The sequence below is a fragment of the Carlito syrichta genome, unplaced genomic scaffold (genome assembly GCF_000164805.1).
Source record: "Carlito syrichta isolate Samal-C Ts95f unplaced genomic scaffold, Tarsius_syrichta-2.0.1 Scaffold312887, whole genome shotgun sequence".
NCBI lineage: Eukaryota > Metazoa > Chordata > Mammalia > Primates > Tarsiidae > Carlito > Carlito syrichta.
Genome location: NW_007256983.1, coordinates 240,866 through 267,442, shown reverse-complemented (window position 1 = coordinate 267,442; position 26,577 = coordinate 240,866). Strand labels below are relative to the sequence as shown.

The 26,577-nt window shown below is 36.3% G+C and overlaps 2 protein-coding genes across 4 annotated transcripts in view; both read right to left on the bottom strand.

The window, feature by feature from the left end:
* LOC103272599 (zinc finger protein 829) overlaps positions 1-26,577 on the bottom strand; it is a 310,263-nt gene that overhangs the window by 167,877 nt on the left and 115,809 nt on the right. The gene's annotated exons all lie outside the window — the stretch shown is intronic.
* LOC103272593 (zinc finger protein 14 homolog) overlaps positions 4,999-26,577 on the bottom strand; it is a 33,568-nt gene continuing 11,989 nt past the window's right edge. Inside the window, exons 1-6 of one of the 3 annotated variants that reach the window (XM_021718589.1) lie at positions 24,043-24,069; positions 23,216-23,378; positions 21,495-21,582; positions 17,150-17,276; positions 15,678-15,779; positions 4,999-7,806 (exon numbers count right to left, since the gene is read on the bottom strand). In XM_021718589.1, coding sequence (XP_021574264.1) covers positions 6,440-7,806; positions 15,678-15,779; positions 17,150-17,276; positions 21,495-21,503 — 1,605 coding nt within the window. In that variant the 5' untranslated portion in view covers positions 21,504-21,582; positions 23,216-23,378; positions 24,043-24,069 and the 3' untranslated portion in view covers positions 4,999-6,439. Of the gene's footprint in view, positions 7,807-15,677; positions 15,780-17,149; positions 17,277-18,495; positions 18,525-21,494; positions 21,583-23,215; positions 23,379-24,042; positions 24,070-26,577 lie in introns of those variants that run through there. The other 2 variants (XM_008070077.2, XM_021718588.1) reach the window with 2 other exon arrangements.

The following is a 26,577-nucleotide window of genomic DNA, read 5'->3' as shown; positions in this document are numbered from 1 at the left end:
GACAGAGTGAGACTCCAACTCAAAAAAAAAAACCAAAAAAAAAAAAAACCTACTCATAAGTGTACCATTTTCCTGAGTTCTGTTTAGTTGTTCTAGTTTTTTCTTGACCCTTTGAGTGGTCGTGGGAACTCCCAAACTTGTAATCAGCTAGTCTGAAGTGAGGGTGGTACCCCTGAACTTGCAGCTGGTAACTGAAGGGCAATCTGTGGGCACTGTGCCCTCTGACAATTTGCCAAACTCACTGCATTTTGAGTATCTGAATTCAAAAGACAAAAGAGATATAATTATAAAATCTGAGTGTTAAGTAATGACCTTAAGACATTACATATGTGTGAAACTATGATTATCAATTAATTTTTCTCTCTTCATGTTTTATGTTCTATCTAACCTATTTGGTCATATACAAAGTATGTTTAAGCTGTCCTGATTATAAAACATAGAAGTTCCTCGATTATTTTATAAAGCTAGGATTATCTTAATCGAAAACTTTACAAATAAAATATGAATTTATAGTATATCACCAATCATTATTTGTGCAAAATTCTATATAAAATATTAGCAAAAGGAATTCAGCAGTGCACTGAATTAAAAATATACTATAATAAATAGCCTATCATCTGTGAATGATTTAAAGTCAAGACACCTGAGTCTGGGCAACATTGAGAGACCTTGTCTCTACAAAAAAATTAGCCAGGCATGGTGGTGCATGCCTGTAGTCTTAGCTACTTGGGAGACTGAGGCAGAAGGATCGCTTGAGCCCAGGAGTTCAAGGTTACAGTGAGCTATGATCTCACCACTGCACTCCAGCTTAGGTGACAGAGTGAGACCTTGTCTCTAAAAACAAAAAAAGAAAGAAAGAAAGAGGGAGAGAGGGAAGGAAGGAAATTTGTCTAATTCATTACATCAGCAATTTAAAGGAGGAAAAAATGTTCACACTAACAAATGACAAAATGTTTTGTTTTTGCTAAAACTTAGCATGCATTAAATAGGAACTGAACAAAATTACTTATGTATAGCAAGATCTGTTCATTGTAAATCAAGAATCATTACATTGTTTAAATATATGAAATTTCAATTAAATTGGGAAAAAGAGGAAAATGTCTATTTCCACTCATACTCAACATTATTCTGAAGATTCCATCTACTCCAATACAAAATGTAAGTAAAAGAAAATAAATATCGATGGAACTTATTTCTATTTGCAGACCCATGACCACATGGCAGAAAATATAAAAGAAAAAAATAGAAATGAGGTTGAAAATGAGCACTATTCAAATTTAAATGTTAGTGAAACAATAAACCATACAACAGAGTTATAATACAGGCCACCTAAGAGAAAATAAGTCCAACATTTATAAAATGCTTAATACCTGGAATGATCAATACCTGAAATAGTTTCAGAATCCTGAAAAATCAATGAACAAACTCAAAAGAAACAGAGCAAATACATGAATAAAAAAGCACAGTACTGGAGATCAGCCTAAGCAACATAGAGATATTGTCTCTACAAAAACTAAAAAAATTAGCTAGGCCTGGTGGTGTGTACCTATAGTCCCAGCTACTCGAGAGGCTAAGGTGGGAGGATTGCCTGAGCCCAGGAGGTCGAGGATGCAGTGAGATGTGATTGCACCACTGCATTCCAGTCTGGGCAACAGTGTGAGACACCCCCAACCAAAAAAAAAAAAAAAGTACAGTAATCACGACTGGCCAATAAACATATATGAAAAGATTCTTAATGTATCGATAATCAGGGTAATAAGTATTGAAACCCATAGGTAGGGAAATGTGAACATTCATATTCAATGATTGAAGAGATTCAAAACTGGTACAATAGAGCAACAATCTGGAACTACATAGTGAAGCTGAAAGTATACCTAGCCTAGAGTGAACAATTTATTTTGACAATTTCATTTCTAGTTAACACCTTAGATTCTTAACTCTTTAAAGAAATCAAAAAACACACAAAATAATATTCAATATAGCATCTTTATTACCATGAAAATTCATTTACATCCTTAATCAGTTTAATGGAATATTTAAGCATGATTGATATGCACATATCAAGACCAGGTTGGAATCTTTTCCTTTCTATAGAAAAGCACTAACTCTCCTTTCAGGCAGGCAGCTGCTTTCAGAGGATGATGTGAGCTGCAAAGAAGAATCCCTACTCACCTCCTCCCAACAAAACCACTCACTCTATTTCTAAAATTACATCCTTAAAGACACTCATAGTTATGGAAGCATCTACCAAAGTCGTTCACATTCCAAAGATGCTAACAGATCTTAGGAGTGAGAATTCCACATTAAAGTAAGTTTGGGATACACTCAGTTAAAAAAAAAATTGCATCTACTAAATCTTTGAAAAGCTAACAATGTACACTTTGATTATTTTTAATGCTTTGCTTCATTTGTGTATTTTCCCAAGATATCTTTCTTAAAAATACCATCAAGATTCCAACCTATGGTGAGGCCTTGTCTCTACCAAAAAAAATCAAAATATTAGCCAGGTGTGGTGGGATGCATCGATAGTCCCAGCTACTCAGGTGGCTGAGGAGGGAGAATCACTTGAGCACAGGAGTTTAAGGTTGTAGTAAGCACTGATTGTTACAATGTACTTCAGTCTGGGTGTGAGAGTGGAATCTTAACAAACAAGCAAACAAAACCACAAATACCATCAAGAACTATTATTTCCTGAAATAAACTTCTAGAGAATATCAGGCTTAGGCCTTGTACTATGTTAAACATAGGTGTGCTTGGGAGACACACTGACCTATTAATAAAAACAGATTTGTAATAAATTCTAAATATATGTAGAATCATGAAGAGCAGAATCTTTGTAAATGAAGCTGGTCTAGATTTTGTTTTTTAGAAGGTATCTTCATCAAGTTTATAATTATTTTAGCTGTGCAGAATTAATTGGTAAAATCTTAAGGATTATCTATTCCTTAAAGCTTCCACCCATACCAAGGATCAGATTTTTTTTTTAATGGAGAATTCACACAATTTGTTAATTTACTTGGGTTTTACATTATCAATTGTGAGAACATATTCTTATAGAAAAAATATACTCCCTCTATATTTTTACATGTATTGGAATGTGTTTGTGCATGCATGAGTATAGTAGTACCTTCTAATTTCTACAAAATCTCCTTGACAATCAACAGTTATTTCTCTTTTAACATTGTTAATACTCTAGATGTATCATCTGTCATGATCTTTTCCTTGATTAGACCTGCCGAAATCTAGTCATTGTTAATACAGGATCAAGTCTAATATTGTCTATTCTCTTAATTTCTACTTTTTACTTACTTGGCCTTTCTTTACTTGTGCAGGTTTTATTTTATTGTTTCTGGATTCTTGATATAAATCCTTATTTAATCCTCCAACACATTCATCTGTTAGACAGGCCCTGTGTTGTTGCTGTGGATAAGTGGAGAAAATGAAGACTGAGCCCACAAACAACATTTCCTTAGCATATTAAAGTGCATTCATTTCTCATTGAATACGAACTTTAGTGACATCTGACAAGGTTAGATATGCAGGCTGATCATTCATTTTTAAGTAGTCTATGATTTTGGTTTTGATCTTAAATATTTTATTATTGAAATCTCAAACACATACAAAAGTAGAAATATTAGAACAATAAAACCTCATGAACAAATCTTAATATTTATCAACATTTTGCCATCCAGTTTCCAATTCTTTTTCTTTTGCTGGAATATTTTAATGCAAATCTGTTTATCTTATATCCGAAGTATCTCTAACACATGATCTTTATAACTACACTGCCATTATCATCCCTAACAAAATTAATATTTCTAAATACCATTTAATATTTAGCCATGTCCATGCTTCCCCCAATTGTCAAAATGTTTTTATTTTTTGTTCGAACCAGGTCAAAGTAATGCCCATATGCTGAATGTAGTTGATATGCTTCTTAAGTCTCTTTTAATCTTCTAATAATTGCTTTGCCCTTTTTCCTTTTCATGTCACTCACTAGTTGAATAAATCAGGTCACTTGTTCAGTAGAATTTTACACATTCTGGGTCTGACTGGCTTCTTCCTTGTCGTGCCATTTACAGTTAGTCCTCCCTTATCTGCAGATTCAACCAACCTCAAATAGAAAAATACTTGAAAAAAATTTTAAAATAATAAAATACAAATTATAAATACAGTATAACTATTTACATAGCATTTACATTGTATTAGAGATTACTTAAAGTATACAGGAGGATGCTTATAGGTTATATGCAAAAAAAATAATACAAATTATAAATACAGAAAAACTATTTACATAGCATTCACACTGCAATAGGTATAAGTAATCTAGAGGTGATTTAAAGTATACAAGAAGATGTGTGTAGGTTATATGCAAATACAGATGCCATTTTATGAAGGGAATTAAGCATCCTCGGATTTTGCTATGAGTGGGAGTCCTGGAATCAATCCCCCATGGATACCAAGGAATGACTACTTTGTTCATCTATTCCTGATTCCTTCATTATTCTGGCAATAAGGCTTTATAGAGTGGTGTGTACTTTCTATCGCATTATGCCAGGAGGCACTTATTGCCTTTTTACTGAGGTTAAAATTGATTAAAGGGCTCAGCAATGGTCAATTTGACAAATCCACTATAACATTCTCACTATCAAAGCTTTCACCTAATAGTTTAAGTATCCATTGAAGATCATTCTCTGGACCCGATATTCCATTAGGGTCTAAAAAATGGTGATTCTTTTCTAATCCTATCATTCTTTCTATATTTACTGGACTTCATAAATTAAAATAAAAACAATTGAATTTGATGAACTTTTGGTTCATATGGGAAAAATGAATGCTCATTTCTCCTCTTACTTATTAAGAATGATCAGTTGGTGCCCTAGCATCCTCCAAAGCTGACCAAATTGTGCAGACATAATCAAGCAAACTATCAAGCTATTGGTGGGATCAGATTAAAAAAAAAAAAAAGAAATTTATAACAATAACTCTTATTGTTTGAAGATAGGGCAACTTGAGCACCAAAAAGTATACTGACTGTAATGGAATGTTTTCTTTCTTTTACATAGTTTTTCAAACACATACGATTCGAAATTCCTAAGTGGTTAGTTTCTCTTATGCCATCTTTTAAAAATATTTTCTAATTAATCTTGAGCTTTGGACAGACAATGGGGATTGCGAGCCTTTTGCTTCCTGGAATTATAGGAAAATCATTTCATATTTCTCTCTAATTCTTCAACAGTTGTACTCCTAACAACCTCACATTCACGAATACTATCTTTTTGGCATGAACTTTCTGATGCAGCTCAAGTGATGAAGAACTTCTTACATTTACTACAATCTAGATTTTACCTAGAATAAATTATGTTTAATAAATTCTGAGAGGTGATAGAAGACACCTCTCTATTTATTGCTTCTGTAGGATCTTCCTTTCATATGAATTCACTAATACTAATGACAATGTTAACAATTATAGGTAATATTTACAGAATACATGCTATTTGACCATTATTCTTCCAAGTATTAACTAATTACTCTTTACAACACTTCTTTTACACAACGTGGCAGGTTGACTCTAAATTGGCCCCCAATAGTCCTGTCTCCTGGTATTTATGCTCTTGTATATTCTCCTTTTCTTGAATGTGGGCTGGTCTAGTAACTTACATTCTAATAAGCAGAAGATAGCCAAGGTAATGAGTTGTTACTTCCATGATTAAATTCCAAAGACTGTAACTTCTATCTTGCTGGCAGACTCCATTTCCTTCTTGGCTTGCATTCTTGATGAAGCAAGCTGCCCTGTTGACAAAGCCACGGTGGCAAGGAACTGCAGTCAGCCTTCAGCCAATAGCCAGCTAGAAAGTGAGGATTTCAATGCAACAGGCCTCAACAAAATGAATTTGGGCAACAATCATGTTTGTTGGGATGTGGATCCTTTCCAGTCAAGTCTCCAAATGAGATTTCAGCCCTGCCTGAAACTTTGTAGCCTTGTGAGAGATCCTAAAGCAGAGGACCCAACTAAGTCATAGACTCCTGATGCATACAAATTGTAAGATATTAGTATTACTTTAAGTTACTAAGTGTGTGGTAATTTATTACACAGCAATAAATAACTAATACATATGTACTATTACTACCATTTTACAGGTGAGCAAAATGAGGCACAGAAGTTTTGTATATTGTCCAATATCATACAATAAGAAAGTGGTGAAATGGAGACAGTAATCGATAAGGCTAAAGATTAATCTACATTCATTACATTATTTTCTCATAGGAATTTGCCACAGATAAACCATATTTAAATGGTAAGGAACATCTTTTAAAGCAACATATTCTTTCTTTAATATAAAATTTCTTATGTTTAGTTTTGAGCATGAAACAAATTTTCTCAAAAGTGAATTTTTTGATCTTCTGTAACTATTATATAAATGAAGGTTTTCTTATATTAAACTCCATTATGAATCTTCTGATGTTGAGTAAGGTGTGAATGCTGTCTAAAGGCTTTCTTACATTCCTTACATTTGTAGGGTTTCTCACCAGTATGTATTCTCTGGTGTTGAGTGAGAAATGAATAAAGTCTAAAAGCCTTACCACATTCCTTACATTCATAAGGTTTCTCACCGGTATGAATACTCTGATGCTGAGTAAGCTGTGACAGCAATCTGAAAGGTTTTCTACATTCCTTACATTTGTAAGGTTTCTCACCAGTATGAATACTCTGATGTTGAGTCAGCTGTGAGAGCAGTCTAAAGGCCTTTCCACATTCTTCACATTCATAGGGTCTCTCACCAATATGAATGCTCTGATGTGAAATAAGCTGTGAGTAACTACTAAACGTCTTCCAACATTCCGTACATGCATAGGGTTTCTCACGAGTGTGAATTCTCTGATGGCGAACAAGTTGTTGCCTTAACCTAAAAGTCTTCCCACATTCCTTACATTCATAGGGTTTCTCACCAGTATGAATACTCTGATGGACAGTAAGTTGTTGGCATATTCTAAAAGCCTTCCCACATTCCTTACATTCATAGGGTTTCTCACCAAAATGAATTTTCTGATGTATTCTAAGGTCTGGCCCACATACAAAGGCCTTCCCACACTCTTTACACTCATAGAGCTTCTCAGCAGTATGAAGTCTCTGATGTCGAGTAAGGTGTGTACACTGTCTAAAGGTCTTCCCACATTCCTTACATTCATAGGGTTTCTCACCAGTGTGAATTCTCTGATGTCGAGCCAGTTGCTGATGTACTCTAAAGGCCTTTCCACATTCCTTACATTCATAGGGTTTTTCCCCAGTATGAAGTCTTTGATGTTGAGTAAGTTCTTGGAGCACTGTAAAGGCCTTCCCACAATCCTTACATTCATAAGGTTTCTCACCAGTATGAAGTTTGTGATGTCGAATAAGGTGTGCACGCTGTCTGAACGCCTGCCCACATTCCTTACATTTATAAGGTTTCTCACCAGTATGAATTCTCAGGTGTTGACTAAGTGTTGAGCGACGAATAAAGGTCTTCCTACATTCCTTACATTCATATAACTTTTCCCCATTATGAATTATCTGATATTCAGTAAGAAAACTGTGTTTTTTGTAGGTGGTTGTTTTTTCAGAGGTAATTTTCACTTGCCCAAAATATTCCTCTTGTGGTTCCTTTTGCCCTTCAGTCTTGCTTTTCCATTCCCAATCATTTCTAAAAATGGAGCCCTGAAGGCTATGGCTTTTAACTCTCTCCATTATATCCCACTGAAATGAATACATTTCATAAATGTCCTTTTCTGGAGATAAAGCATTGGTCCTATATCTGGACTCCAAATCTGAAAGAAAACAAGAAAGCAAACACATGCTTTTGTCCTGTTCCTGAAGGAAAAAAAACAACAACACACAAACAAAAACTATTATAAAGAAATAAAGGCATCTAAAACAATACCCATTACAAGTGAATTAATTAAATCTCTCTCAAACAGGCATTTCTGCTACAATACTATATACGTGTACCTAAAAACCTTATTTTCTACAAAATTACAAACCAAAAATAACTGGGTTTATGGGGAAACTAGGACTGGTGCAGACCACTCAACTCTATGCATCTTTATCAGCAGAGCACTAAAAAATATTATAGTTGATATCTCAAGGATAATCTAAAAGGCTTTAGATGGCTAAAGGCCACTTTGCAGATAGTAAAACACACACAAAATAAATGTGAAATGCTGCATTTCATGTCCTGGGACACTGCACATGAAAATAAAGCCCTGAGCCAGTGAGGAAGCGATTAAGGTGGGAACAGGGTAAAGTGCAGCCTGTCTTTAGCTAGAGGGCCATGCAAAGTTGACGGAATATGCCTCTGGGGAGGAAGCTGTGGGTGTAGAAACTTATTAATTTTCTTTAAATAGGGGTCCAAGGGTTCCTGACAATAAAGCATCAAGTTGAAGGCTTTTGCTTCTCCTGACAAATGTCATAAAAGCACTTTTACTAACCTGGCTCCACCAGACTGGGAAAATAACCTGCAGACCAACCATTTTCCAGAGTATACCGCTATTTTTCCCTATTGCTATTAAACTAATTTGTGTCATGGAACAGATTATGTTCTCATACATTTTGATAAAAGACAAGGGAAAAGTAGAGAATACAGACCAGGAGTTGTAGATTGGTGATTAGGAAAACAGGTCAAATCAATGAAGTTTTGATTTAAGTGTGGATAAGAATCACCTGGAGATTATACAGAAGTATCTTCAACTGACTGAAACAATCTACAGGACTAGATTCGGGGCATATTTTTGTTTTGTTCTTGTTTACATTCTCCAAGAAGTGATTCTGGTACTGATCAATGTTTCAGTCTCTCTACTTCAATGTTTTCAGTGATACCTCTTTACTATTAGAATAAAATATAATACCCGAGCATAAATAATAAGGCTTCTGCTTATCAACAAGCCTCTTCTCCCACTTACTCTCTCTGTCCATGGCACTCTAGCCACTTTCAGCTTGCAAAATGCCCCAGAAATCTTCCCATTAATTAGGACTTTTCAGGTTGTTCCCGCTTTAAGGAATCCTCTGACATTGCATGGTTGGCTTCTTTTCATTCTTAAGACAGGCAATTCTAGCTGACTCTATTTAAGTCTATGTACTTTACACTTTTCTCAGTCCATTTTCTGTTGCTTACAACAAAATACCTGAAACAGAGTAATTTATAAAGAAAGGAATTTATTGTTTACAGTTATGGAGACCAGGGGCTGTATCTGGTGAGGATCTTCTTGTTAGTCAAGATTTTGCAGAGTCCTGTGAGGCAGCACAGGGCATCACACAGGCTGAGCATGCCAGCTCAAGTCTCTCTTCCTCTTCTTATAAAGCTACCAGTCTCAGGCTATGATAATCCATTAATCCATGAATGGATTTATTCATTCATGAGGGCAGAGCCCATATCACTCAATCAACTTTTACAGGTCTCAACCATTGGAAATTAAATTTAATGTTACTAATTTAATTCCCATGATTATGTAATGATATGTACATCTCTAATCTTTTATACCATACTATAATGATTTATTTATATCCACTAGAGTTTGTACAGTTACTTATCAAGTCTACATTTACTCAAACTTTTGTTCCTTCCCAGGTGTGTTCCTTTCCACGCTTATATTTTAAAAAAAAAAAACTATCTAAAGTATTTTTCTTTCCTCTTTTTTTTTTTTTTTTGAGTTGGCGTCTCACTCCATCGTCCAGGCTGGAGTGCAGTGGCATGCTCACAGCCACCCCAGGATGATCCTGCTAGGCTCCAGCTATCCTTCCACCTCAGCCTCCCAAGTAGCTGGAACTACAAGTGTGTGCTACCATGCCTGGCTAATTTTTTATTTATTGTAGAGACGAGGTCTTGCTAAGTTGGATGGGCTGGTCTTGAACCTGTGGGCTCAGGCAATCCACTCACCTCAGCCTCCCAAAGTGCTGGGATTATAGTCTGAGTCACCGAGCCCAGCCTATTTAAGTATTTTTCAATCATGCTAACTGGAAAGGCTTATGAAATTCTGAGCAAATGTGATGGTACAGCAGGATGACAGTCAAATGTGGAAGAGTTCTGAGATCACCTGAATGTAATAGAGTGAAAATAAAGGTTATGTTAGATGTGGGCTCAAAGATAATGATCCAGATAGGGTACTTACATGAAGAAAATCTAAAATGCTGAATGAAGTAAGCAAAGAGATAGGGTGAGATGGCATAGGTAAGGTAGGAAATTATCTGTGAACACAGTTGTGTAAAACTCTTAAAATGAATTAAACAATAGTATCTGATCATCATGAAATAAAATGAGAAAAACCAAAATCACAAAACCAAGAGACATCTTCACTTTGTTTTAAAACTCCTACATTTAAAAAAAGTGTAGAACAATATTGAAAATAGCACATTAAAAACCTATGAAATATAGCTACAGATCTTAGAAGAAAATTCACAGATATATTTAAATTCTTAGAGCAATAGAAATGAAAAGAAAAAATATGAATATCCCTCTCAAAAGTTAGAAAAAGAACAACAAAGTATACTGAGGAACCCAGAATGAGGGAACAAAATGAAAACAATTTCCTTAATTAGATAACAGAAAAATAATGAAATACACAAATAAAAAACCCAGGTTGCTTGAAAAAGAAAATCAGTGGAACATATTAATCATTAGCTAAGATAAGAAAGCATTCAAAAGCAATAAAAAATGGCAACTAGGTATGCAGGAACAGCTCACTATAGGTGTCACACTGCACATTTTATAAGCAGAAGTAGCGACTGCCTTTGTTATGGAATATCTTTCAAAAATGTCTGAATCTCTCTCTTAATCAATAGGCAGGTTTGCTTACTTGTTCAGTATAATAAAGGTAATAACTCCCTCAGAAGAAATGTTATACATGCTTACTGCCCATAATAAAAGATCTTGGTTCACAAAGCTCAGGGTTCTTTTCTTATAACACAGCTCCCTACACGCTGAAGAATTGTCCAGACCCATCCATATCAGCCTCATGAGACTTGCAGGCAAGGAGGAACTGGCACAAGTATACTGAGGCTCTTGCTGCTTCTTATACTGTGAGCAATAAAATCCTTTGTCTCTGACTTAGGACTTTGCCAGCATCCATGACACTATGGCAGGCTAACTTGTTAACCTGCAAGTAGGGTGAAATTGACAACCCTTCACAGCGCTTGACACTAACAAAACAGTATTTTGAAAATCAGAAGGGACTGCTATGGCAATATGGCAATAAAGGGCAATTTTCTAAGAAAGTATAGAGAAAGTAATCAAAGACCTACACCAAAAATTATTTTGAAGATTATAAAAGCTTTAGAAAGCACATAACCCAGTTATATTTAAAGTAGCCCAGAACATTAAAAAAAATTCCAAGTTATTTTTGAGTATATAAAAAAGAATAAAAACCTAGTAAAGGAAAATTATATATCATTATCATTTATGAAAATTCATGCAAAAGTTCCCATATAACACTGAAAGAAAATATCACTAAATGTGGCTTATTCTAGCAATGCAAGGGTAGTTCAATACTGGAAAATATACTTTAAAAATTCATCACATTAATTATTCTAAGGACAATAATCGTATGATCATTTCTACTAGAAAACATCTGGCATCATTCAGAATTCATTCTTTATTTTTAAAACAGCACTTGAAATAATGAGAATGTATGTTACTTCCTTAACATGATAAAAAATATATATATATTTCTTTCCCAAAAGTTATCTAACTTAGGAAAAACTGGGGTTATGACAAGACTTTGGAACTGTTTCAAAACTTGATTACGGTGGTAGTTACACAAATAGATACATTTGTTAAAATTCCTAGGACTGAACACTAAAAAGGATGAATTATAATGTACATAAATTATATATTTAATAAGCCAGACTTCAAAAAGTATTTTTAAAAATCTGAACACAAAAAAGATGGTGATGCCCATGAAATTAATTTACAAAAATAATGCAATTCTCAGGGAGTACATGGGAAATCTTTGTGCCTTCTGTTCAGTTTTGCTGTGAACCTAAAACTGCTCTAAAAATGAAATTTAGCTTTTAAAAAGAATATAAAGTAACTTTTCCCCCAGGTCATCCATATTACAGTTATTTTTTTCTTGGTCTGAAGTGTTTAATTATGAACTTAAAAGTACTTTTCCTCTTTTTCTATAAATATTCTCCTCCAAAAATAAATATTTACTGACTTTCTTTAGTCACCAGATAGTCTCTTAGAACAGGCAAAGCCTGTAGGTCAGAGATATAAGTGGCCTAATGCAATGTAGTAGTACTACAGTGATTTGAATTAAGGATCAACATTATATTTTAAATGTAGTTGTGTAATTGGCTTTAAAGTATATGTTTTAAAAGGATAGGAAAGATATTTTTGTTCAGGGAATTCTAGCTACACATACATAGCCATAAACTTGGGTAGCTGATTCCTTAAATGCAGGTTGACCTTCATGAGATAAGACTGCCCAGCCCCTATTTATTAGAGTAATGCCAGCTGACTCCATAATACGTATCCTCCAAAATATCTGTAGGATATTTTACCAGGCAGCCACAGAGGTCAGGATATGACCCCACCTGTGTTGCAACATTCTGGGTCCTCCTAGAGGAAGTATTATACCTGCTTTGAATGAAGCAGCTCTTAGAGGAAATATCACCAACTGGTTCCTCCCCCAGAGACCTCAGAAACATAAGAGGTGGCACATAAGCTGGCTTGTATTTTTTATCAATACTCTGATTCTGTATCTCAGTTAAAAATTCTATTCAACAAAAAAAGGAAGAACATAATTTATTCTCCTCTGGAACTAGAAAATTAGTATTTTATCACAATAAAATGCTGGCCTAATTATTGACATTAAATGCCCTTCAAATATGCAATCTTATTGTAAGAAATAAAAGATTCATATTGTGCAAAGAGGTGAAAATAATGTAATCCAAATAAAAACACCAACAGTTACATTTTCTCTAGAATTAGACATGCTGATTCAAAAATCCATATGGAAAAATAAATAACTAATAATAATCAGAAAACTGGAAAAAAAAGAGGAATGAAAAGGGAATATCCCAAGAGTTATTAAAAGCATACTAAAAAGCTTCAATAATTAAAACAGTATATTGATGACAAATAGACTGAATAAAGATGTTAAACTTTTCAGTAAACATTTTGTAAGTAAACATACTGTGGTGTTATTCTAAAATGTAAATATATGTGTGCATATGTATATTAGAATAAAGTAAATCAGTAAGTATATAAATTTCTTAGAACCTGTTATGGGCTGAATGTTTCCCCCACAGAATTAATATGTTGAAACTCTAATCCCTGGTGTGATGCTATTTGCAAGTGAGGTCTTTGGAAGGTAATTAGGTTTAGATGAGGTCATGAGGATGGAGCCCTCATGACAGGATCAAAGCACTTATAAAGAAAGAGACAAAAGCTCATCCTCTCTCCTCCATGTGAGGGAAGACAGCCATTCTGCTGGCTAAGAAGGGCCCTCACCAGAACCTGACCATGCTGGCACCGTAACCTCCAACTTCCAGCCTCCACAACTGTGAAAAAATACATGGCTGTATTTAAGTCCCTTACTCTATAGTATTTTGTTGTAACATCCAGGCTAAGATAGAACCCATGAGCCTTTCTTGAGGAATGCAATAAAAAATAACCTAAAGAAAAGCAAGGGAGGCCAGGAAAGTAAAACAAAACTAAGCCATAATTGGTATGGATTGGTATAGGCACTGAATCTCTTTTAACAAATGTGAGGTGAGGATTAGGGTTACAGAAATAATTTACATGTTATTTGCTCTGAAATGTAGAAATAGTATACCTAACAAAAGAAAGGAAAGGAGACTTCTGTTTCCGATTGTGACAGAGAAGCTGGTATCAGACTAACCCACTAAAAACAACTAAGAAGGTTAATTTTTTTTTTTAACTGTTTGATGACACTAATAAACAACCAAAGCAGCTAAGATTTGACAGCCAAGGTGCTGCAGAGAAAGCAAATATGTTGAATTAAGTCAACAATTTTATTTTATCACATGTAACTTTACATCATCATTTGAAGAATCCTCATGTTTGTTCTCTCCAAAACTCATATTAAAACTTAATTCCCAATATGGCGCTAGAGATGGAGCCTTTAAGAGGTGATTGGGTCATGAGGGCTCTGCTCTCATAAATCGATGAATCTACTTATGGATAAATGAATTAATAGGGTAATGTACTATCACAGGTGTAGGACTGCTGGCTTTATAAAAAGAGGAAGAGAGACCTGAGTTAGTATGCTCAGCTCCCTGCTACATGCTGTTCCGAACCACCTTGGGACCAGCAAGAAGGCCCTCAGCAGATGCAGCCCCTTGATGCTAGACTTTTCAGCCTTCACCATTGTAAGTCTCTTTTCTTTATAAATTACCCAGCTTCAAGTATTCTGTTAAAAGCAACAGAAAATAAACTGAGACAATGAGCACATGGTCACTTTCATTTTTTCTGTTAACAGGGTAAATTATACTAATTTTTGAGTGTTAAATTATGCTTGCATTGGTTTATCCTACTTGATCATTTTTATATATCATTAGATTTGATTTGCTAGTATTTTATAAAAAATTTTATACCTATGTATGAGAAAAATATGGGTTTATAATTTTTTTTGAAGGGTATTTCTTTGACAGATTTTGGTATAAGAGTTATACAGGCCCCATAAAATGAGCTGGGAGGTGTTCTTTCCTTTTCTGAAGGAATTTGCAAAATACTACTGCTATTTCTTCCTTATTTAATAAAATTTACCAGTGAAACCGTCTGGACCTGGCATTTTTTTGTGGAAGACTTCTGATAATGAATTCAATTACTTTAATTGACATAAAGTTATTCATTTTCTTTTTATCTTGTGTTAGTTCTGGTAAGTAGTATTTTTCAAAGACTTTTTTCAATTTAAGTCGCCAAATTTACTGGCATAAAGTTATTCATGGCATTTTTTTATCCTTTTTTTTTTTTTGAGTTGGAGTCTCACTCCTTGTCACCCAGGCCAGAGTGCAGTGGCATGTTCATGGCCACCACAGCCTCGACCTGCTGGGCTTAGGCGATCTTTCCACCTTAGCCTTCCAAGTATCTGGAACTACAGACGCATGCCACCATGCCTGACTAGTTTTTGTGATTTATTGTAGAGATGAGGTCTTACCAAGTTGCCCAGGCTAGTTTTGAACCCCTGGGCTAGGCAATCCTCTCGCCTTGGTCTCCCAAAGTGCTGGGATTACAGGCTGAGCCACCGCACCCAGCCTTATTATTCTTTTAATGGCTATAGAATTTGAACTGAAAGCCCTTAAGTCCTGGTAGTAGTAACGTATGTTATCTCTCTTTTTTGTGATGAGTCAAGCTAGGTGTTTACCATTTTTGCTAATCTTTTCAGGAAATAGATTTTTGGCTTTATTTTCTCTTCTTTTTCTAATTTGTTGATTTCTACTCATATTAATTATCTTTCTTTTTTCTTCTACTGAGAACAGCTTTCTCTTTGAAGTGAGGGAGAAAGTGCTATAATCAAGGTCAGTAGAAAGTTCCTTTGATACCCAGGCTTAAAAGATCTTAATTTGCTTTGGGTCTCAAGCCTTTCCTCCACAGGCCATGGGCTGGGTATGCCTCCACTCTAATCAGTTTACCTATTACCTGCAGTAATGATTTATTGGTGCCTGCTTAGCCTTTACTCACCAGCACAGTATCTTCTTGTCTCTTCCCTCACAATCATCCCAGGTTCCTTCCCTTCTTCATCCAGTAAGGTAATAACACCTGGTTTAGAAATGGACGGTCCTGCTTAAAAGAAAAATGTGACATAAGATTATAAAACCAAAAGTCCTTAGATTCAGGCTTGGTTAAACTTATAATTAACTATGGATCAAAATGGTACTTTATAAAGCCTAAGAGAAAAGAAATGCAGGGGAGCTGAAAAACAGTTACATGAAGGTAACCTCAGAGCCACAAGGAATAGATACCAGATGGTTACGAACAGGCCTTAATGTAATTTAACCTCACAGAAGCACTGTCAAGAGGCTATATCGTATAGTGGTTAAGAACACAGACTGGATCCGGATTACCTGGCTTCAAATCCTGTCTCTGTTGCTGTGTTACCCTAGCAAATTATTAACCTCTTGTGCCTAAATTTCCTCATCTGAAATGAGGATAATGATAGTATCTTTCTCACAGAATTGTTGTAAGAGTTAATAATGAACAAGGCTCAGAATACTGCCCAAGCACAAATACATATGGTGATATATCTATATACACATGTGTTTATTATCTCTTTTTACTGTCATCATTTTGCTGAGAGGATAAGAGATTTGATACGCAATCAAATCTTTTCTGATATTCTTAAATTTTAGTTTTTAATCCAAAATAGTTAGAACTGAATATGTCTAACACAGGAAACAGAATGCGTTTACTTGTGTTTTAAATAAACATTGTGACTCCATCCCACACTATATAAGTTCTTTTTTTTTTTTTTTTTGAGTTGGAGTCTTACTCTGTCACTCAGACTGGAGTGCAGTGGCCGCTCCTGGCCACTGCAGCCTTGATCTGCTAGGCTCCGGTGATCTTTCCGCTTCAGCCTTCCAAGTAGCTGGAACTACAGGCACATGCTCCCACGCCCGGCTAATTTTTTTTTTTTTGATTTATTGTAGAGATGAGGTCTCGTCAAGTTGCCCAGGCGGGTCTCAAACCCACGGGCTCAGGCAATCCACTCACCTTGGCCTCCCAAAGTGCTGGGATTACAGGCTGAGCCACCGAGCCCAGTCTATATAAGTTCTAAAGATTCCTTTGTTTTTTAGAGAAACTCAGAAACCCTGTGTCTAGGTATCTTCCTTGCAGGTGGATTAGAAAAAAGTATGAAGCATTTACATCAATTCTTAGCTCTAATACAATATGAAATCTAGTTTCTTGGACAATGCTTTTGCCATATTCAAGTCCAGCCCCTTAGATACTAAAGAAACCAGGAATTACAGAGTCTGAAGGACACAGCAGGCTGGGAAAGACTGGGTGTTAAATGGTGGGGCCTATTTCCAATCTAACAAAGCTCAAACCATTCCTTTAAAAGGAACAGAGAGTCAAAACTTAGTGAGCTTCTCTAAATATGTATAGTTCTGAAATTGACAGTTGAGAAAACTAATATTTTGGAGAAATCATCTTACCGAGAGAAATGAAGTTGCTATAGTTCTCCCACATTACATCCCTATATAAGTCCCTCTGAGCAGGGTCCAAGAATTCCCATTCTTCCTGTGAAAAGTCTATGGCCACGTCCCTGAATGTCACTGAACCCTGAAAAAATAAACTCAGGTATTACTTGTGAAAATAAATTAAATATTTTTTAAATGGAAAGAGAGAAGATTGAGGATTGCATTGCAGAGAGAAGATGACATAGCATACAAATAGCATAGGGCTAAAAAATTGTGGCATGAATAGGAAAGAGTAAGAAAATTGGTATCTCTGAAGCAGAATGCCTACATGTTATTGAATAGTTCTGTGGCTGCAGATATGGCTAAATTTTTATCCAAACATATCTGGAAATGAATACATTAACCCCCCAAAATCCCAATTAAGTGAAAGAGTGTACACAAGCATTCTGTATACTATGTGCCTTACCACAAATTCTTAAGAAACATGAAGTCTTCGGCCCTCTTTTGTCTTTAATAATCATAAAAAAGCATTGATAAAATTTCTCCCAAACGTTACTATAATAAAATCGCTAAGAAAATAGACTCAAGTTCATCACAAAGTCAAGTTTTATTATAAACATTTCCCCTGTTATAACCAATTCTTACTTTTAAAAAATTACTACATTGGAGTCCACATTTTTAATATATTAGATTCTATTTTTTAAAATTTAGATGTTTTAATTCAATAAAATTTCAAGTCTTCCCCAATTCTCAATATCTACAAAATTTAATACTTAAGTATCTGAATAACCTACTCTTTACCATCTATCATCCTCACTGAACTTTTTTGTTGTTGTTGTTCCTGTGTTACAGGATACCAAATCATGAAGATATTGTAAAGATACCACCCTGGACACCAGTAGTTTTCAATAAGGAATGATTTTCTTCCCCAAAAGATATCTGGTTATATCTGAAAACAATTTTAGTTGTCATAATTGGGAGGAAGGGGTGTGAGTGTTACAGGCATCTAATGGGTAGAGGCTAGGGCTACTGTTAGACATTCTACGATGCACAGGACAGTCCCCCTCAATAAAGGATCTCTGGCTCAAAATATCAACACTAGCTCCAAGTTGAAATCCTGCCTAAACCAGTGCATCTTGTAAAACAGACAATGGACTATATGTTCCTGGCATTCTGGTTTCCAAGAGAAAATAATCAGAGATCATCCCTGATGTCTCTATTTGCAGTCCTGATTTGATCACCTCTTATTCAACCTATTGGTGAGGGGGAATCCCTGCCCTGAAAATTTCTGTACAAGATAGCCAAATAGCTAACATTGGACAGATGAGACTGACAGCAATTTATTAGTCACATATACTCACAGTCTGAGGGAGGACATCACACATCATGCAGGATCACAAAGTGGTTGCACTCAAGAACAGAGCAAACAAGCAGGGGTTACAGGAGGCAGACTTTATAGAAAGTGAGGTGTTCCCTGGTTCCCAAGTAGGATGTGATTGGTTTGTTTGAGTAATTTCATCAACTGGCAGGGAAATGAAACCATTAGGCTGAAGACCAGGAGGGGTGTAACGGGTACAGCTGATAGGGGAACTAGCAAGATAGGAGGGTTTTCCTGCTGGATAAAGGGGGGCATATCTGGTGAGACTGGGAAAACTCATGGTTAAGTCTTTGGGGCCTTGATAAACGTATTAGGGCAGCACATAAAATTTTAGGTCTTATTTTATAAGACCCAATAACATCCCTACCTAATCCATCCAATCCTAAAAGCCTTACGTATAAGGTAGATCTCAACACATCCAAAAGCTGAGATGAATCAACACTAAATCTTGGAAAAACTTAGCTCTGTGGAGTAGTTTAGAGATTTCTTTACAAGCAGGTCCTAGTGAGGACCAAATTCTCTCTTTCATCAACCACAGATCTTCAAGGAAAGCTCAAAACAGGGACCTCTCACTTAACATCAGTAATTCATTCCCGAAAATCAGACATTCTAATGTACACTACATTATTAAGCAGGTACCTATTTTCCCACCATTTTAAATAAGAGTATTATAACACATTATATATAAATTCTATCTCTCCAACTAGCTTCATATTTTCCTCCAATATAGAAATAAAGTACAATGTAAGTCGGTGCACCCCCAACATCTTTGGCTTTATTATTTTCACTGTTTTTTACTAAATTCTTTTTTTTTTAACTTGCTTTATTTCTCCAGAATTTTCTTTAATACTTTCCCAACCTTTTAGGAATTCATTTTACATTAGACCCAAAAAAGGGCTACATACAGAGAGTGTCAAAACAATGTATACACATTTTAAGAAAAGAAAAAACTGTATTACAATTGTAATACTCAATATATACCAATAACAAAAGATGAAAACAAGTCATGTTTGACTTCTGCAATCAAAAGAGGTGCACACTGGTAGACTTCTGTGGTGAGTGTGTAAACTGTTCCAACACCATAGCAGAAGCAGCAGGATTTGTGGCTATGTGAGGCCTCCCACATCTTCCCTTGTGCACATCACACACAGTACCATGCGTCTCAAACTGATCATGAATGCATGCAATTATTAGGTGGGTTGGAGGTTCTGTTGCATACTCACGCCTCCATTGTCATTGTACTTCCACAACGTTCTTGAGTTTCAAATACCACTTCAACATGATCTTGTGCTCCTCGAACAACAACCATGCTTCCATCATTTTCTTTGTCCTGCCTGTCACATAGTGACACTAGCATTCATTTGATTGATGTCATCTTTTGAGTGAACGCCATACTACACATTGCTACTATAATCCAATTCAACTTTGAAAAATAATACATAGATAATATCTCTTAAAATGTATATACTTATTTTTGGTACCCCCAGGATAAAGTGTCCTATGGAAAAAGCATTTCCAACAAGAATATAATGGCAGGAATGGGTCCCACACAGTGTGATGCTCTGATGCCTCCTGTATCACCAACAGCACCAGATACACACATCCCCTTTAATGATAATACTTACAACATTCCAAAACATCTGCAGGTGGTTCCAATGACCTAACAATTGTATTTAACATAACAAGGCTCTTTCCGGATGTTGTTTTTGTTTAAAAAAAAAAAGCGTGTGTGTGTGTTATTTTGAACTATTTGATTCCACATAAATAAAGTTCTAAAAATGAGAAAAAATAATTTATGACATTTGATGTCAAGAGTGGTTACATTTAGACAGGGTGGTAGGGAATGAGTGAAGAGGGCACCTGAGATGCTAATAATATATTTTTCTTTACCTGGTAGCACAGATCTCATCAATTTACAAAAACTCATCCAGCTGTATACTTAAGGTTCGTATATTTTTTGTATATAAGTCATACCTCAATAAAATAATTCAAAAAACTTTTAAAAATGTCATACTGAGTACTGGGGATACAAGTTTTTCCGTGTAAAACATAAAAAATGATTGTATTGAGAGAAATGCTCTTTTTTTGGAGTTTAAGTATTAAAATCAAAAGCTGTTCCACTGGAAAACGTTAATGGCAGGACATACTACAGAGAATGCCTGCACTTTTCTCAAGGCATTTCACTTTTGCTTTCTCATGGCTCTTGACAGAAGATTGTATATGAGGGGTGACCAAAAAAACCCACAATTTATTTATGAAGAATTGTGAATTTATTCTTACAAATTTAAACTTCAGTCACCTTCAGAGTATTCTCTGTTTGATGCAATACATCTATCGAGACACTTTTTCCACTGCTCAAAACAGTTTTTGAAGTCATCGATTTGGATGCCTTTTAGTGCTTCTGCCACTTTTTGTTTCACCTCTTCTACACTGGCAGAACACTTCCCTTTAAGGACTTTTTCATCCAGGAAAACAAAAGTCACTTGGGGTGAGATCGGGTGAATAGTGAGAGTGAGGCACGGGGGTCATGCCATTTTTTTGGTCAAAAACTGCTGAACACTCAGTGTAGTATGGGCAGATGCACTTCACCCATCATGAAATGGGCAAACATGCTGGAAAAAACACCAAAAAAATACACTGAAGCCAAATGCAGCCTCTCACAACAATGCTAGCTGGTTCACTGATGCCGATGGGTTTCTACACTTACCTAGTACTACAAGGGGCTCACCCTCCAAAAATTAATCTAGGATTTTTTTTTGGCCCCCTCCTTGTAGGTAGGAGATGCTCAACATTAGTGGAAGACAGGATAGACACACAGAACACTGAGCTATCTGTCCCCAATCCTCACAGGAATGAAAGGAACTGAAGCAGATTCCTTGAGGACATTCTGCTAAACAGGAAGTTTCAAAATAAGGAATAAATGTATATACATGATCTAGAAACTGAAAGCATACCAAAAAGGAGAGAGAAATATTCACTTACATGGGCCATGGTTTTAGAACTGTAAAAACTGATCAGTCCTTTTCACGATTTCTCTGTTGGAGAACTGTACTGCTCAGACAAGCCAGAGCTGAAAGAAAAGTCGTGAAACTAGATGTGTTACAGAGCTCCCAAAATGACTTCTATAAATAGGGTAATTTCTCTTCCATTCCTTCTCCAAACTACTTCCCATCACTATACCCACACCTATCCTATACCCACATAAACTGAAGAAGAGTATGGGAAATCTAAAGAAATATAAGCCCTGAAGAAACAGCTAAGAAATGATGGACTTGCTGTAGAAGACCAGATACTTCTGCAGGAGGATTTCTGACCAGGTCCCCAGTTGGCAATGTAGATCTGGTCCTGATGTTGAATTACTCAGACTTGTCCTGAGCAACTCCTCCTCCTCACTCCAGGACAACTTTTCAGAGCTGAGAAAGGGCCCTACCATCCAAACAGAACCTACTTGGAGCCCCCAGAATTCCGCCTGAACTTCCTCAACCACACAGACTGAGCCTGGCAGCTCCTGCCACTGTGAGCCTGTACTGGCCTTTCCCCAGTCAGTGAAACTTACCACTCCAGTTTTCCAGTCAGGACCCCCCAAACCAAGACATCCAATCCCGTTTTTTTTACTATCCAAACTGGGGAAGAAGGGATTCATGATCCCTGCTGTTGTTCAACATCATTCACTGAGAATCTCTATGTAGTGGGGGTTTTATATACATTGTCAATTGATCCTCAGTACTGTTCTGCAATGTAGTTCTTCTCTCCTTTTAATAGGTCAGGAAATTAATGCTCAGGGGTCAAATTGGTTAAATGGCAGATGGCTTTGTTTTGACATTTCTGTAACTAAAAAGCCAGTTCTCATTCAAACTTGGTTTTTGCTTCTGAGGTTAAGGTTTCTACTTCACTCAGAGAAATCTGGTCATGGGCTGATCAATAAAAAAAAAAGAGAAATAACTAGTAACTTTTCAAAAAATACTAAACCTCAGGCCAGGCATGGTGGCTCATGCCTGTTAATTCCAACACTTTGGGAAGCTAAGGTGGGAGGATTGCTTGGGCCCAGGAGTTTGAAACCTGCCTAGGCAACACAGTGAGACCTCATCTCTACAAAAAAATTAGCTGGGCATGGTGGCATGCACCTGTAGTCCCATTTGAGCACAGGAGGTTGAGGCTGTGGTAAGCCATAATCAGACCACTGCACTCCAGCCTGGGTAACAGATGAGACCCTGACTCAAAAATAAAAAAAAAAGAAAGAAAAGAAAACAACTAAATCTCAGTAGATGGTGAAATAAGTCTCTCCATCTAAGTTCTGCCTGCAGAAACATCAGTTTGAACAATTTTCCATGAACAAAAACACCTTCACAATAGGCAAGGCAAACAGGTAAGAGATCACAGTACTTGGTTGTAGCATAGTAATAAGAAAAGATACATTGGAAAGAGTAGGAAGGACAGTTTGACATTACCCATATCACTCTCCCCCAACTCAAAGCAGCACAGTGCAGAGAGAGATACTGTCCACTTGGAGAAGACAGGGAAGTGAGCAGAGACGTTGCCTTGTTCCCCAACACTAGGCCTGCCACAGTAAAACCCAGCACAGGAAGACACCTATGACCCCAGACTCCATGCCAGTACCCACAGACTAAGCCTCCAGACCCACCCCAGCATCAGGCAAGACAATGCAGCCCCAGCTTCAGGTGTGCGTGATAAACTCCACTTACAGGCCACCATCACCAGGATAATGTCAGAGGCTTTGGGCTTCAAATCTTCCTCAACAGCAGGAAGGCCTCAGTGGCTCCTGAATTCAGGAACACAATTTGGCACCAATCACAGTGGCTCTGAGCTTCTGGCATGCCACAGCATGCTGCATCAGCCACCGTGGCCCTGGGTTGGGGAATACCACAAAGTCATACCAGTTAAAGTGGCTCTAGGCTTCTGAAGTACCCCAGCACCACACCCAACACAGTATCCCAAGCCTTAGGGACCAAATCACACAGCCTTCCCAGAATCTCTGGATGGGCTTATTATTGATGGGCTTTCCCAGACAAAGCCAGTAGTACCAGAGTAAGCACATACTCCTTCAAATATGCTAACATTGACACATAGCCACAAGGATCAAGAAAAATCAGGGAAACACATCACCAATGGGACAAAATAAAGTGTTAGTGACTGACTTTAAGGAAATGGAGATGTCTGAACTTCCTAACAAAGAATTCAAATAACTGTTTTAAGGAAGTTCAATGAGCTTCATGAAAATACAGAGCAACAACTCAACAAAATGAGAAAAACAAGTGACTAGAATGACAAGTTAAATAGAAAGACTGAAGTAATTTTAATAATCAAGCATAAATCATGGAGCTGAAAAATACAATTTTAAAAATGTAATAAAAGCATCTACAGGCTGGGCCCAGTGGCTCATGCCTGTTATCGCAGCACTTTGAGAGGCTGAGGTAAGAGGATGACTTGAGCCTAGGCGTTCAAGACCAGTCTGAGCAAAATAGCAAGACCCTGCCTCTACAAGAAAATTACAAAATTAGCTGGTATGCACCTGTAGTCCCAGCTAATCGGCAGGCAGACGTAGGAGGATTGCTTGAGTCCAGGAGTTTGAGGCTGCCGTGAGGTGTGATAACGCCACTGCATTCTAGCCTGGGAGACAGAGTGAGACCCCAACTCAGAAAAAACAAACGAACAGCAGAATTAATCAAGCAGAAGACTCTGAACTTGAAGACAAGTTATCTAAAAACATATATTCTGATGGAATTGATTCACAAGGCAGCATCAAAAAAGTGAATATTTGAGTCATAGGAGCTAAAGAGGAAGATAAATAAGTGGAAAGCTGATTTAAAGAAATAGTAGTAGAAAACTTTCCAAACCTGGAGAAAGATGTAAGTAAACATCCAGGTACAGGAAGGTCAAAGGAGAGTAACCAGATTCAATCCAAGCAAGACTGCCCCAAGACATTATAATCAAACTGTCAAATATCAAAGACACAGAGAGGTTCCTGAAAGCAGCAAGAGAAAAGAAGTAAATAATACATAAGGAAGTTCCAACATGGCTAGCAGCAGATTTCCCAGCAGAAACCTTATAGGCCAGATGATAAATTCAAAGTGCTGAAAGAAAAACAAACAAAAAAAAAACACCTTTCAACCAAGACTACTGTATGCAACAAAGCTGTCCTTCAGAAATGCAGGAGAAATAAAGACTTCCTTTTGTCTGGAAAAAGTTAATGAAGTTCATCACCAAAAGATCTGTCTTACAGAAAATGCTAAAGGGAGTTAGTCAAGCTGAAAGAAAAGAATGCTAATGAACAACATGAAAACATCTGAAAGTATAAAACTCACTGGTAAAAGTAAGTACACAGTCAAATTCAGAATACTCTAATAAAATGATGATGTGTAAGTACATTTTTAGTATGTGGGTTAAAATACAAAGGTATTAAAAATAATAATGGCTAAAATAATCTGTCAAAATATGGAGTATGAAAACATGTAAATTATGACATCAAATATTCAAAATGTGAGAAAGAGGAGTTGATTAACAGTGTAGAAATTTTTGTTTTATGTGTCTGATCAAAGTAATGTTGCTACAAACCTGAAATAAACTGCTATAACTATAAGACTTTTTTGTAAGCCTCATAGTAACTACAAAGCAAAAGCCTATATATTAAAAGATACACACAAAAAATAAAAAGCAAGGATTCAAAACATACCACTAGAGAAAATCACTTAATCACAAAAGACAGAAGAGATGAATAAAGGAAAAATGAATCAATAAAATAATTATTAAAGTAGTAGTAGTAAGTCCTTATCTATTAATAATTAACTTGAATATACATGTAAATTGATTATCCAATCAAAAGACAGAGAGTGGCTAAATAGATTTTTTTAAAAAAAACAAGGTCCAACTATTATTTGCCTACAAGAGACTCACTCACACACATAAGTGAAAGGAAAGAAAAAGATATTCTATGCAAACGGGAACAAAGAGCAGGAATAGCTACACTTACATGAGAAAAAATAGACTTTCAATAAAAAATTGTAAAAAGAAACAAAGAAGGTCATTATATAACTAACATAAAGGGGTCAATTCAGTAAGGGATACAACACATGTAAATACATTACACCCAACACTGAAATACCTAAATATATAGAGCAAATATAAATAAATCTGAAAGGTGAGATAGACTGCAATACAATAATAGGAAGGGATATCAACACCACACTTTCAGCAATGGACAGATCACCTCAACAGAAAACCCATAAGAAACATTGAACTCAAACTACACTATTGACCAAATGGACCTAACAGACATATACAGAACAATCCATCCAACAGCTGCAGAATACACACTGTTCTCAATTGCACATGGAACATTCTCCAAGCCTGGCCATATGTTAGGACACAAAATAAGTCTTTACAAATTTAAGAAGATTGAAATCATAAGTATCTTTTCTGACCACAATGGTATAAAACTAGAAATCAGTAGCAGGAGGAACTTCAGAAAATTCAAATAGATGGAAATTAAACAACATGCTCCTGAACAGCCAATGAGTCAATGAAAGGACTAAAAGAGAAATTTAAACTTTTATTGAGACTAACTAAAGTACAAAGAACCAAACAAACACAACATATAAAAGCCTATGAGATACAGCAAAATCAGTTATAAGAGGGAAATTTACAACAACACACGCCTACATCACAAAAGAAGAAAGAGCTCAAATAACCTAATGTTACACCCCAAGAAATTAGAAAAACAAAAGCAAACTAAATCCAAAATTAACAGAAAGAAAGAAATAATAAAGACTAGGGTGAATTGGTCAGGCACCGTGGCTCATGCCTATACTCCCAGCACTTTGGGAGGCCGAAGCAGGAAAATCACTTGAAAACAGGAGTTCAAGACCAGCCTGTGCAACCCTGTCTCCACAAAAAAAAATTTTTTTAATTAGATGGGCATGGAAGTGTGCACCCATAGTCCCAAGTACTAGGGAGGCTGAGGCAGAAGGTTTGCCAAGCCTCAAGAGGTCAAGGCTATGGTAAGTCATGACTGTGCCACTGCACTCCAGCTTGGGTGACAGAGTAAAAT